We start from the raw sequence: 15,231 nt of genomic DNA on the forward strand, positions 1-15,231 counted from the left end.
ATTTTTTATTAGGTTAGAGAGTTGTGTATTACATTTACATGGTTTATAACATTTTACTTTGTTTTTTTAATTTATTATTAGGTTAGAAACTTACATATTACTTGATGTTGGATAATCAGCAAAAAAAAGAAAAGAAATATTTTAGTAAAAAATATTAAATATACAAGAGATAAGCTGGATATTATGATTTAATATTATATTTTATTGGAGTGTAAAACGAGATAATGGGATCCTTTATTAGAAATAAGATTCTTTTTTTGAACGGCTAACTGCTTTCCACGTGTAAACCCCCCCTTTCGGAGCTATGTCCAAAGGCCGACTACTCGACCACCGCTAGAAATGTATAAAAAATATATATGTTCTACATGTATTGAATAAATCCTTTTAACGAAACAGTTGATTAAAATAAATAATTTTATTTTAATATGTGATTATCAGTTATCCTTGTCCTTATCATCAAAATATAAAAACAATTAAAACTATCAATTAAATAAAATCTTTATCTTTATAAATATTTAAAACGCTAATATATTTTTTTAGATTTTAATAATTAATATGTGATTATAATAATTAACATATTATTATCAGTTATCTTTGTCTTTATCATTAAAATCTCTTCTACAAATTTTAAATTTAATATTATCAATAAATGACTTTCCATAATAAATATTTAGAAAAATAATTAGGACTGCCTCATAGAACGTCATGTGTCCCTAACATGGTTTCTTTTATTATATGTATAAATTAAAAATTTTAAGTAGAATGACAGGTAAACAAACAAGATAATCCGTATTATTTTGGCTTATTTATTTGTTCCAATGTAAAACTATACCAATATATTGGAATCTTAAGTCTTAAGACCCTTTGATGCTCTTAAACGCAACAAGTCCATGGGTTAACATTTAAAACACACACATAGTAATATATGTATGGTGATTGGGATAAAACCCATTGCCTTGAAATCATACTTGATACGTATTCTTCCATTTGTTTTTACTTTTAATAACCATCCTTTGATAAAATTATTTGTTTTTTATTGTTTATAAAAGTATCTTTTATCCATCTATAAATATAACCTACTTTCTTATGTCATGTAGCAAGCTAACTTCAAATTTCTAATCTTTATAATCACAAAAAAGGTTTGTTCTATGGCACCTTCGATTTCGTTCATTGATACTGATAAACTCAAAACATTTGTGGTCGATGATGGTCATGGTGTGAAGGGTCTATCCGAACTCAAGATCAAACCATTACCTGAGTTATTCGTTCAACCAATCGAAAAACGGCTCGATATGAGCAAAGTGGTGCCCCACGAGTCAATCCCGGTTATTGATATGTCGGATCCGGAAGATCCTGAGGTGATGAAACTGATATGTGATGCAGCTGAAAATTGGGGATTCTTTCAGGTTGTTAACCATGGAGTTCCCATTCGGGTTCTTGATGACGTGAAGGATGCAGCGAAAAGATTCTTTTCTTTACCGGCTGACGAGAAAAAGAAGTATTTGTTTAAGAACAATCCTACGAAAAACGTTCGACTCGTTACAAGCTTTATTCCAGAAGTTGATAAAGTATATGAGTGGAAAGATTATCTTAGTTGTTTTTATGTTTCAGATGATGAAGCCTTTGCCTTTTGGCCATCCGTATGTAGGTAAATCTTACATTATATATTTACTTTGTTTGAATTGCATTTTTATAAATATATAACTACTGAAAATGGTTACTCCTCAACAAGCTATAAATTATACATATGATACATATAATATGTTATATCATTTTCTTGTCTGTGGTGTAGGGATCAACTTCTTGAATACATGAAAGAATCGGAACCACTAATCAAAACATTATTAAAAGTGCTAATCACAAGACTTGACCTATCAAAACTTGATGAAACTAACGAACCATTTCTCATGGGTTCGAAACGCATCAACCTAAACTACTACCCTATATGTCCCAACCCCGAGCTCACCGTCGGTGTTGGAAGCCACTCGGACGTGTCAACCCTAACCATCCTCCTCCAAGACGAAACGGGTGGTCTTTATGTTCGAAAACTCGATAGTGACAATTGGGTTCATGTCCCACCTATCAAGGGTTCTTTGACAATCAACATTGGGGACGCGCTTCAAATCATGAGCAACGGTCGATACAAGAGCATTGAACATCATGTGGTTGCTAACGGGCTAGAGAATCGAGTGTCAGTCCCAATATTTGTGAACCCGAGACCAAGTGATGTCATCGGGCCATTGCCGCAAGTGATCGCTAGAGGGGAGAAGGCTTTGTATAAGCATGTGTTGTATTCGGATTATGTGAAGCATTTTTACAGGAAACCACATAACGGTAAGGATACAATCGATTTCGCAAAGGTCTGATCATTTTTTTTATTATCATATACGTTATGAATATAGATATAGATGCAACCTTGTGTCACATCCTTTGTGAATTGTGATTATGTATTTTCCTTTTTTAACCCTTTATTTACACGGGTTAAATAAAGTTTATTAATAAAAAACTAATATTTTGTGTTTAACTATTGTTGTTTTTTAATTAACTTTATAAAACTAAAAAATAGAATACTAAGGAAAGAAATACACAATTACTAAGTTCTTTTATTTCATCTCTATAATACGAAGGAATAAAGTAAAAGAATTTAGTGATTGTGAAATAAAAGAACATTTAAGATATGGTGTGTTTTGGTATAAAGAGTAAACGAACTTCCTCTTAATGTTACCATATCCAACCCCTCTACCCCATTTATTGAAAAATCGTAACCCTAAAAAACGATCTTTATCACCATCAACCATGCATCGCCTGAACCGCCACCATAATAGAGATCAACACCAACCCCTCGCGTGAAAAACAAAAAACAATTTTCATCACCATCAATGATCTAGCGGGAAAACGAGATACTTACCATTATAAACGCACAACCTTCACTTTTCAGATATGTAACTGATTAAGAAGCTAATTTCTTATTGTAATTGATGGTGTTGGGCCAATCCAAGACCAATTTATTTGCTCAGTTGAATGAATTATTTGAACGATTTGCCATCTCCACATATAACATCATGACCTAAAGCACAACAAAACTTGTGCACTCAATCAACCACCATCACTTTAGTCGGGAATGAACACGGATTAGTGAGGGAGGAAGGTTCAGGCTATATCTACCATAAGTGAAGTCAGTAACGAGCACCGATCACTGACAATAAGCACCAATCGAGCACCAATGACTGGATTTTAATGAATAACATGGACAGAGGTAGTGGTAGGAGCCAAAAATGTTAGAAAAAAAATGATGTTAGGGTCTAATATGTCAAAAGGTTACTTTTTGTGCTGATAGGATTAAATTAAAATAACCACAAATGTAACGCTTCGCATTTTGTACTTTCCTTATTTAGCAAGTGTACTTCGTATTTCTATTTTTTGGAAACTTGTAATCATATTGTGTTCGTAATTCTTTTCTATACTTGTAATCCGAGACTTCGATCGTAATGGAAATTCACTTTTATACTTATACTTGTTATACTTATCTTATACACAATTCAACTTTGGATACACATTTGCATGCAAACGAGACTTATTACACGTTTGATTTAACATTTATACGTTGCACGACACTTACAAACACGTTTCATGCTCAAAACAAGCCAAAACGTGAAGTTTTAGCATAAAATGGTGAAGATATAAAAGTTCAGGGACTAAATTGCAATAAAACAAAAACTGGCCAAAAGAGGCGCGGCGCTACGAGACGACAAACTCAATTTACCGTGGAGGGGTGCCAAGCCCCTTAATCCGTAGTCAGTTGTTTCACCTTCAAGGATTGGCCAATTTCTTCCACCTTTCTCTTGTCAAGTCATCTTTAACCTCATTAAACACTAAACCCTACCTCCTCTCTATATAAACAAGCCTCCATCTCACTATTTTCACTTTCCCAACTCCTCGACACTCACGAAACTCTCTCAAATCAGTTGCAAATACAAGAAAAGGGCAAAAAACTCTAAGTCCTAAAGTGAGGTCAAACTCACATTTCTTCATGATTTCTACGTCTTTTCTTCCACTTCAAAGCTTGGAACACCTCTAGGAGTGTTTCCATAAGTTTGGTAAACTAAGGTGGAACATCACCATTTTGAGGTCCAAACTTTCTATTTTGGAAGTTATATGTTATAAGCTTTTATAAACTTAACTTTTTTACATGAATCTTGTGCTTAACATGTTCCGAAACCCATCTATGGTTATGAGACTTGTTTGAGATTGATTCTCATGAGTTTAGATGTGCAAACACCCTCTAAACTTTCTGTTTTGACAAGGTTTATACAACCTACAAGTGATGAAACCATCCAAGTCTACCATAGTTCATATGGCAAGACTTGTGTTTTGGTAAAGGTGTGAACCTTAAGTGATGAAACCATCCAAGTCTACCATAGTTCTAATGGGCTTTCCAAACTTGTTCCACCACCTCACTTGATGTTTTACCACATTATTCCAAGTAGTTTGTGACAACTGGCACCAAACCGGTAAGTTACGTACACTTTAATTAATATTTAATGATTGCAATTACGTGCTTTAGTGTCAACATTATCTGATTTCATACAATACAAGTGAATTCATGCACGTTTTATACTACCAAATATTGCTTTATGCATTAACGAGAGCGTTGCGTCAGAAATACTAGTAAACTCACCGGTAAGACACAATATGCCAACAACTCTGCAGAAAGCAGTCAGGCAATAAATTGGAGCCTAGGTGTAGGTCCAACAACAAGAATACATTAAAACCCAAGAGTACATACAAGAGTTTGTATATAGACATTTCGGAAGCTAAAATACGCACTAAAAAGCACCCGAAACGCACTATAAGTGCAGAATTTTAGTAAATTCAGCTCAAATCAGCTTTTAACCCCAAAAATATCGTATAGAAATTTCGTTTTATCATCCAAAATACTTCCCAAAGTGTCGGGAATCAAAAGGGTTACAAAAGAATACTTAAAGGACACTAAACGGATTAATTGAGCACTTTAACGGAACAACACCGAACCGAACAACCGGACTTTACCCGGAACACAAGAATATTGGTTGAACACATTGTTTTATTTTTCTAAGCTAGTTAGGGTCGTCGAACACCCTAACCCACTTTATAAATAATAACACACAAAAGACACTAAATAAAACACCTTGATTCTAACTAATTAGTAACTAAACCATTTGGAAACCAACCCTATACCCCCCTCCCCCCTTTTGAAACCGGTTATGGGAGTGGGGGACACCCCCATGATTTTATTCATTTGTTTATTGGACATGTATTGTACTAATGGAACATTAAACACAAAGGATATTAGAAGTTGGAGGATCTTTATTTAAACCACAAGACTACCATCATTCTTATTATCACAACTCAACACACACACACACACCTCTCCTCCTCTCCACACCCTTGGCTGAGAACCACCAAGCACCACCACCATCACCCACCCAAGATCACCCAATTCCAAGCTCTCCCCAAGGTGTTAGAAGGCGCATAGTGAAGCTAGGAGCTTTCGGAAGTTGAAGAACCTCGACCATTTGCTTTTATCCACTCGTTTTCTTCTCTTGAACATCCCTAGCTTTAAGCTAGTGGTAAGTTTCTTAGATCATCATCTTCTTCATGTTCTTGATGGTTAATAGTAAAAGAAAGATGAAATATTAAGAAACACTAAAAACATAAACAAGTCTTGGAACATAAACTAACCTTATGAGGGAGTAGTGTTAAAATGATGATGAAATCATGAAATACTTGTGTTGTTATGCTTGTTACTTGTTGTTTACTAGTAAAAATGATATGGTTCATCACATGGACTTGCTAGATCATGTTTAAAGACACGAACTAGCAAGATGTGAAAATTAGAGATGTGTTGGATGATGAAACATCCACACATAAGCCATGAACTTGAATAAATACATGTTTTCTAGAAAAATAAAGATCAAAATAAGCTATAATCTTGTAGATCTAAAGATCCATGAGTGGTTTTTCGAAAGAACCAAGTGAAAGTATGAGTTTTGTTAAAACTTGGATCTTACATAAACTTGACACATTTTAGTGGACAAACAAGTGTAGAAGCACTTGTGTAATAAGAAAATTTCACAAAAACATATTTTTAGAAAATATGACTAGAAGTTGTGAAAATACAAACTCTTTAAAAATGAAGCTTTTAAGAAACTAATCACATTTTTAAGGGTAACTAGGCTTACTAAATACCCTAGTAAGTTACTACACATTTTTATAAATTTTCAAGTTCATGAGATAGAAAAATTAGTGTATATTGTTGATGATTGTTGTTGATGTGTTGATGATCTAAAAGAAAATAAACACATGTTTTGAAAACATGAGAAACCTCCATTTTTAGGGAAAACTCTGTCAAAATTTTTATAAATTTTGACACTTAGAAAAATATATAAGTTTTGAAAAACTTATTCCTTAAAAATGTATACCAAGGTATTTACCAAGGTTTCCCTAATTTTTGAGTTAAGAAACGATGATTTCGCCAAGGTTAAAAATTGACATTAAGTATGTATATTTTGAGAAAAATATATATAGTATTTTATCACCAAACTTTGTGCTAAGTGTATGTAGTATGTATTATACGTACTAGTGTATTAGGGCTTGAAAATACACTAAATACTCTTGAGAAGTAAAAACACAAAAATACACATACAACATACTTAGACAAATACAAGAAAATATATTTGTGAAAATATATGAGTTGATAGAATAAATAACTTGGACAAGTTATGGACATAAAATGAAGTTTTAAACAAAGTACATAATTCGGGTGCAAAGTGTAAAATACAAGATACTTATATTAATTTTTGAGAAAATAATATAAGTAAGATACATAGTTAAAAATATAAAATATTTTTAACACAACAATATATATACAAAAGATAGTGACGTGTGCTTGTACGATACAATTCTAGTGACTAACGATAATAAAACACGTTTAGGTCACGACGCACTATAAGCAAATCCGGTGAAGTTTACGACGCAAGGAATGCAAAGTTGTGAGTTCATGCTCCCCCCTTTTCTTTTAACTGTTTTCAGTTTTGTAACGACGGGGGTGAAATACATGTTACAAATACTTCAATATTTACAAAATGGTATGATGTGTACTAAAACGAGAAGTACTCTTGGTGAAAACTAGTGCCAAGAATTGATACGAGAAATCGTGTCACGAATAGGGTACCATAAGCACCATTAATCGTGTACATACTTAGACCGCATAACAAAAGGTTAGATCTAATGGGTTTCAGGGCAGCCCCACTCTTGATGACAACTAGAACCAAGTAGTGTTTTTGTGTCTCAGTCGTGAATCGACTACAGAAAAATGCCTATGGTTTGGTGACTTCCTATGTCGTGTCACATATTAATGGCTTTGCAACCCATTAACACTTGATACATATAGAAATACTTAATTTATACATGAATACGTGATTTAAACAAAATACATACCATGTTTTTCATACAAAGTATACAAAAGTTCAATACAAAAACTGCATGAATTCACACCAACATTATGTTGACGTTTGTCCAAAACTCACACGTATTTCAGGTAACTAGAAGTGGATGTGCGTGCGGCTTTACTCATGCTTGTGGATGTCGCTTATGTTTATCTTTAAATAAAGTTGTAAACTTTTTAAGACAATGTTTTATGCTACCTCGCGATGTAAACGCTAACTTATGTTTTCAAATTATAAAATGTTTGGTATTTGAAGTTATTTTTACGAGCATGTAGTACGTTTACCTTTCGTATGCAATGGGAACCTTTCATGATCACACCTCGTGCTTCCGCCGCAGAAAGGGGTGTGACAGATTGGTATCAGAGCTGCGATAGTAGTGAAGTTAAGGATTCCTTCTCGAGTCTAGTCTACAATTGTCACACCCCAACCAATGGCGGAATTATCGGGGCATGGCACTGAGCGAAACAGATTGTCCAGAAGTTTCCACAACAACTATCATTACCATTCAGTTTAAATAATACGTCCCATACCGTATCCCAAACAGTAAAACAAATTATTACAGAATACAACTAGTCAAATACTCTGTTCCGACAACTCAGATTCAAATATAAATATAAAAATAAATATTGTTTGTTTGCTTCTAAAGACCCCTAGCTTGACCACTACAGACAACTATTTGTTGGGGGGCTCTAGAGCTTTATTTTAGCCTCGCTTCCCTAGCAAGTAAACACCTTAAACACCTGTCACATACGTTAAAATAAAGTCAATACATATAATGTAAAGGTGAGCATACAAGTTTGATAATAGCATATAGAGTTCGAAATAGTTTACGCATAACCAGCACGTACACAGAGGGAAACGAAGCATGTTAATTATCGACATGGATCTATCGATACCAATGACTGCGGGTTGACTGTCTGAGACAGTTCACAATACAGGACTACCACCGTAATCCATGCAAGCAATTGTCCTTAACAACCCCCGTGTGAACGGGTGCTGAGTCCAAACTATAGTACTACGTCGTTAAGGCAGGTAGACAACATTCCACGTGTAAACATAATAACAAGTATTCATTTAGTCACGTAATACATGCAGAACGGTTAGCGTTTAAATAATTGAGTAGTGTGTTCGATTGTGATTTAGATAAGTAACGTATGTAACACCCAAAAGTGCTAAAGCAAAAAGGGTTCGAGTATACTCACAGCGATTGATGGATTGAAGGGAGCGCTTGAGAGTAGGGTTAGCCTGAATAGTTCGATAGCATAACGATGAGTAACGCGTAAAATGGAAGCAAGTATTGATGGGTCGAACAGCCTGGTCGATCGAACTGTAGGTTTGATCGGACGGGTTGTTCGTTTGGTTTAACAGTACGTTCGGACAGCCTGTTCGGTCGGCCGGTAGGCTCGATCGGGTGGACTGTTCAAGTGGATTGTTTCTTCCTTTGAGTAGGATGTGTTTGTGTATGATGTCTTGTCCTTTTGAAGTTTTCGTTGTAGTATTTGAGAACACTGAAGTGTCCTTACCTTTCAGGTCGATCGATCGAACGACCTGTTCGATCGGCCGGCTTAACCGATCGGTTAGGTACTTTAGAAATGAGTCCTCAGCAGGGTGTCATCTGATCGGACGGTATTTTCAATCGGATGGCACTCCAATACATCGAACGAGTTGAAAATCGATTAAGTGTTGAAGCATAGTATCTCATGATCCGAAGAGTAATGTTATCAAACGGTTGTTCGATCGAACATTACTTCGTTCAATACTATACTTCATGAAATTGTCAAAGTGTGGGACCATGTGCTAGCCGATCGGCTGGCCCGGTCGATCGGCTGACATGTCCGATCGGTTGGGTTGTTCGTTCGAACAGCCTGTTCGATCGGTCAGCATCCTGACCTGGTCGGCCTGTTCGTCCAACACTTGGCTGTTCTGATTGTTTGACGTTATATCGAGGTATTTTGACAACGAGCTGAACCATGGAACCTTGTTGGGACTGAACCCTAACAGAGGAACAGATAATGTAAAGCCAAAACCGGATCTCATCAGTGGACCATCAATAAGCAGCAGTTTACCCTATGCTCTCCCCTTGACAGTGGTTTTCTAACAGCTGATGGATCTTAAATGCTGCTCAACTACAACAACTGATAAACCAAACTCTGATGATTATCCAACGACTGCTGAAGACAAACACTGAAGCTCTATCTACTGCTGTTTCCTAAGTACTGCTGAAGACTCAAGCACTGCTCTCTCAAAGACTGATCACCTTTGAAGAATGCACTAAAGTTTCAACATCTGTGCTCAGGCTACAACAGTGGAACGTGAAGCAGTAGTTTTCCTTAGCTTTACATTTTATTACTTATCAGATGTTACATGTCAGTAGTTTGTATAGAACAGTGTTTATAGTTTGTTAGGTCGTTAGATGTCACTATCATGGTGACGTCAGCTGAGGTAAATCAGTAGTTTGGTTTGCCTATAAATATGACAGTATTCTGTACTGTTATATTTGATCGTTTTGAGTGAGTTCTTCTCCTCAATTCAATCCTTTCATCTTGTGCAACCAACTCTGGTGTATCAGGCTGAGGGGGAGTTTAGATTGTAAGCTTGCTGTAATCATTTGCTTTCTATTGTAAATCTTTTGACTCAATGAAATAGCAATTGTTTATCAATCTATACTTTCCTTTGATTATGTTTACAAAGTTTGCTACTCATTTCCGCTGTACTCATTCGTTTTATGCAAACAAACACAATCATGATGACCCAAAGATCCCAACAATTGGTATCAGAGTCTGGACAGTCAAATCCGATCTAACAATCAATTTGACATAACAGTTCAGCTCAAAAGTTATTGATACTAAAGGATTGGTTGTATTCAGTTGAAAAACAGAGTAACGAGTGAATCATGGTCAAAATGGTTATTCAAAAACTCTATAAATCAACCAAGATGTCATATGACACACAAATCTCACACAACAAGTGTTTTCATGCATATATCACTCATAGTTTTCAGATCTGTAAAATATCTGATAAATTATGGGATCGCTCGATGTTTTCAAAATTGATTTCAATTGTTGTTTCGATATTTGTGATGTTTTCAATAAACACTAAAGTATGTACCTCTGTTCAGCAAAACTTGTGTTCATCCAAAACACTAGAATACTGCTGATATAGAAAAGGGGGAAATAAAACTTTAGGCAATATCTCTCATGTGCTCAAAGGCAAGTTGAGTACCTTTCAAAAGGACCAAATCAACTTTGTCCAAAACACATTGAGAAAATAAGGTGTCAAAACTATCCTAATCATAGGTAAATGTGAGATCTGTAATAAAATATGATCAAATATGATCAGATCTCTCAAAACATTGCTTCAAAGTAATTATGGACAAAGTATGTTCAAAATATAATCTCCTAGTGAGTATTTCTGAACATATGAATAAAAAGGGTAAAAAGGGAAAAGGAAAAAGGAACAAATCTCAAAGTGTAGCTATCTCAAAAACTTTTGAAATCAAAAGCAAAAGAGTATAAGCATAAAACACTCTTGAGGTTCAAATTAGATCATCAGTGGTCATTTTGCAACTGTGTGCATACATCAATACAGGAATTGTTCTCAACAATTGTTCTGGTAACAATAGCATCTTCAGTGATGGTGCTTAACAGGAATTTACAATCAATTGACAAGAAAATGACCTAAACAATGGTCAAAATAACTTGAGAATAATATGATCATGAATTTACTGGAAAATTGTCGGATCCTTTTGATTATTTTTAAAACTTCCTTTGATTTTTGTTAAGGTGTTTTTCTCTTAAATAAAAACCAGATGTATTTTTTTAAAAAAAATATATATATATTATGATCTTTTACTCATTTTTCTTTGTAAAAGTTCATCTCTGGTCTGGATGTAATTACCTTATTTTTGTGTGTAATTACTATCCCTAAAACTGATCAAAAGGAAATGACACACATATCAAGGTCATGTTAAGCTCAAGTTTGGTTTTCACAGATCAAAAATTGATTGCAAATTGATTTAGACTACTGAGATACTCTTGCTCTAGTTCAGGTAATTAGACACAAAATGAGCAGCTCAGGTAGAAATGTCTTCATTATTTGGGATGCTAAACCATTGTCTAAAATAATAGACATTTGGCAAATCCTTGAACAAAATTCCATGTAGATAACTGCTGACAATTTAATCTTGATAATTTACATCTAAAAATGTATTTTGTTAAGAATAGCATCTCAAATGCTCAACAGATGTTAGATAAGATACTGTGCCTTCACAAAGCAAAATCAAGTTCTACATCTGAACAAGCAGATGCTAACATTGTTTGTCAAAAGTTGAAACACTGTTGCACTATCAGTTGTTGAACCAGTTTTATCTTCTACCACTGGTGTTTCTAAAGTGCTGTTGTGCCTTAACATCTGCTCTCTAAAGTCTGTCCATTGCTAAAGTGTCAACCTCTGTTCTCCAAAACACTGATGTTTAAAATCTTTGTTTCATCCACTATTACATCCACTATTTCATTTTATTACCGTTGTAACTACTGATACTTGATTCATCAGTAGTTGTCAAAACAACTGTCCTCCATTATTTATCATTCCATCAGATGTTTGACACGTGGTCAGTTTTTAGCCTTCAGATCAAAATAACCGCTGCCACATCAGCAATCACTTTTTCCCTAAATAAAACCCTGATTAAATCCAAACAGGGTTTTACTGTCGAATTGAATTCCAAAAGTTCTCTTCTCATAGCAGTTTCCCTCTCATAACTCCAAAAACTTCTTCGATCTTCTTCATCCAAAATGACGAAACCAAAATCAAAATCAAAATCAAAACCATCATCTTCCTCCACAACAGCAGATGCCACTCAAATGGCCGCTGAAACACCGGAGATTCGCTACAAAGCTCCACACAACTATGTAGGTATACTCACAAAACCTACTGATAACCACACGTTCGACTCCATCCTTGACATCCTTTCTGCATCAAAGTACAAAACTTTGATAACAGCAGACGCTCCTATTTACCTTGATACCCAGAGAGAGTTCTGGAAAAATGCCACCCTTGAAAAACAAGGAGATATCATCGCCGCCATCAACTCCTCGATACAGGGTAAGAAGGTAAACATCTCACCAAAATCCATCTCTGAAACCTTTAAACTCGATGATTTAAATGGAAAAACTTCATTTACAAAAGACGAGTTGGTAAAGGATTTCATGAACAGGGGCTATGCAGAACAACCAAATAGGGATACCCTACAAAAGGGTTACTTCCCTTCTGCACCCAGATTTTTATTCCACACACTGCTCATGTGTGTTTCTAATAAAACAACGTCTTTCAATGAGATACCAACAAAAATCCAATGCCTGGGGTATGCAATTTTAAACGATAAAAACTATAACTACTCCCAGGAAATATTTGATGATTTGGTAAAGAACGTTGATAATAAAGCATTTCTGCTCTTTCCAAGATTTCTAAGCTATTATTTTGAACAAAAATTTGTTGAGAAAGATGCAGAATTGCCCAAACAAGGTGTCTCATTCAAAATAAACTGTTTAACAATTGAAACATTTTCAAGAATGATGGCACCAATAAAATTAAAAACAAAGGAGGCTGAGCAGGTTTTAGAAACTGCTACTGATCCTCAAGCAACCATTGCTGAGCCCACTGCTCCAGGTGATCAAAGTAGCACACCCACTGCTTTGAAACAACACCTGCCACCAAAAAGACCAAAAGAAAAACATCCAGAAAACCCACCAAACCCACACCAAAGGCAACTCTGGAAGATGAGATCCCAGAGTCAATGCCAGTGACAACACAAAAGTCACAAGAAACCACTGCTGCTACTTCCTCACAGCAGATGGAAGAAAGATCTCAACCCCAGCCTAAAACTCCTCCTGCATCCTCATAAAAGGATCAGGTTGTAAGCACAGGGACACCAAATTATGAAGCTCTGTATCCACTCGGATCCATCTTCCACAGTCCTGATCCCAAGGACATGTCTCTTTCAACACCCATACCCTCACCAATCATATTACCACAATCAATAATACCCCTGTTGCATGCAGTTGATATGGCACAGACGCAAACCAGTTCCTCTCTGTCACCTATTACTGAGAGCATACCTCCACAAGTGAGTGGGTCTGATGCTCATGCCTCTGCTAACCCAGCAACAGCTGAGGAGGTTACACCCCCTGAGTTACAAGTAACTCTCGGTGGTAGTTCAAGTGGAGCAGCAACTACAACTGATGGATCAACATATCTTCAGTTGGACAGTTGTTACATAACTAAGACTCCCTTGAAGGCAATTTCTTCCATGGAAACATCGGTAACCACCAGTAAGTTATCTTTAACTGCTGGTAACATCAAAGGATTATCGAGTGCTGAAGAAAGAAGTCCCCAGTACCAAGAAAAAGGGGCATCAATGGATGACTTTTGGGCCACAGCTCCTAAGTCACACATTGATACAGCCACTGCTGGTGGGGATTCAGATGATCCTGTTAATTCAGGTGATGATTCAAAATACAATGAATTGATGGCCAGAGTTGAAAATCTAGAATCTTCGGTTGCCGAAATAAAAGATATGGTGCAGCAGCTGTTAGAAGCTCAAAAAGCCCAATCAACTGATCCTCCTGCTCAAGCACTTGCTCCACAAGCATTTGCTGCAAATGAGCTTTGGAATATCTTCCAGCCCATGCTTGAACAACAGCAACAAATGGCTGCTAAAAAGCATGCTAATCAAGTACAAATGCTGACCAACATGGTGGAATCTCGGTTCAAAGACACTCAAGCAGACATCAAGGCTATAAAAGCTAGCATACAAAAGACTGCTGAAAGTGAGAAAGGTCCATCTACCATTTTCTTCATGGATACACCCTGGCAGATAATGCCAAAAAGGGGGAGAAAACCAAGCTGAAAAAGAAAGGTATAGAAGATGGGATATACAGTGAACCAGAAAAACCCAAAACCTCAAAAACGTCAACAGCTGATACAACAGTAGTTACAAAAACTGCTGACAGTAGCCAAACAGCTGCCATTACATCAACACACACACCTCCAACACACACAACTACTGTTTCAACACACACCACCACAACTACTGCTCCACCACCATCATCATCTGTGTCTATAACACAAAAACCACCACTATCATCATCTACAATCATATTACCACCACTGCCTCCTGCCATAAAGCAGAAGACAGCAGATGTTACAACATCTGTTGTAATGACAACAGTGGTTGAAACACCAGTTGTTTCAACTACTGTCAGTCATTCACAGTCACAAACACTGATCCACCCAATACATCACCAGCCTCCCCTCCATTAAAAAGGAGAAGGGTTTTCATTCCTGATGATGAGTCACCACCACCATCACATCCTCCATCCCCTGCTCAAAAACAGAAGACATCTGCTGACACATCAGCAGTTGTAATGACAACAGCAGTTGAGACACCAGTTGTTTCAACAGTTGTTAGTCAGCCATCCACCACTGCTCTATCCTTTCCTATATCTCAACCTAAGCTCTTTAGTAGAAAAAGAAAGCCAATCACTGCCAATGAAGGGATACATGATCCAAATGCTGCACAGTATCCACTGGAACTTGAAGCCATTAAAAATGAGATGAAGCAATTTTATACAGAAGAAGATCCCTCAAAAAGAAAATTCTCTTCACTCATAGGCTACATAGCACTAGAAGATATTAATGATTATCTCAAGATAAAGGCAAGGCAAGCTAAAGTAAAAGCTAAGGTTGA

At 36.1% G+C, this 15,231-nt stretch overlaps 1 protein-coding gene across 1 annotated transcript; it reads left to right on the forward strand.

Annotated features, from left to right (window-relative positions):
* Positions 1-1,147: 1,147 nt before the first annotated feature.
* LOC110887178 (feruloyl CoA ortho-hydroxylase F6H1-3) lies at positions 1,148-2,470 on the forward strand. Its single transcript, XM_022134984.2, has 2 exons — positions 1,148-1,648; positions 1,793-2,470. Exons 1-2 carry the CDS (start codon positions 1,149-1,151, stop codon positions 2,364-2,366), a joined length of 1,074 nt encoding a protein of 357 aa, XP_021990676.1. The 5' UTR covers position 1,148; the 3' UTR covers positions 2,367-2,470.
* Positions 2,471-15,231: the final 12,761 nt, after the last annotated feature.

The sequence above is a fragment of the Helianthus annuus genome, chromosome 11 (genome assembly GCF_002127325.2).
Source record: "Helianthus annuus cultivar XRQ/B chromosome 11, HanXRQr2.0-SUNRISE, whole genome shotgun sequence".
Taxonomy (NCBI): domain Eukaryota; kingdom Viridiplantae; phylum Streptophyta; class Magnoliopsida; order Asterales; family Asteraceae; genus Helianthus; species Helianthus annuus.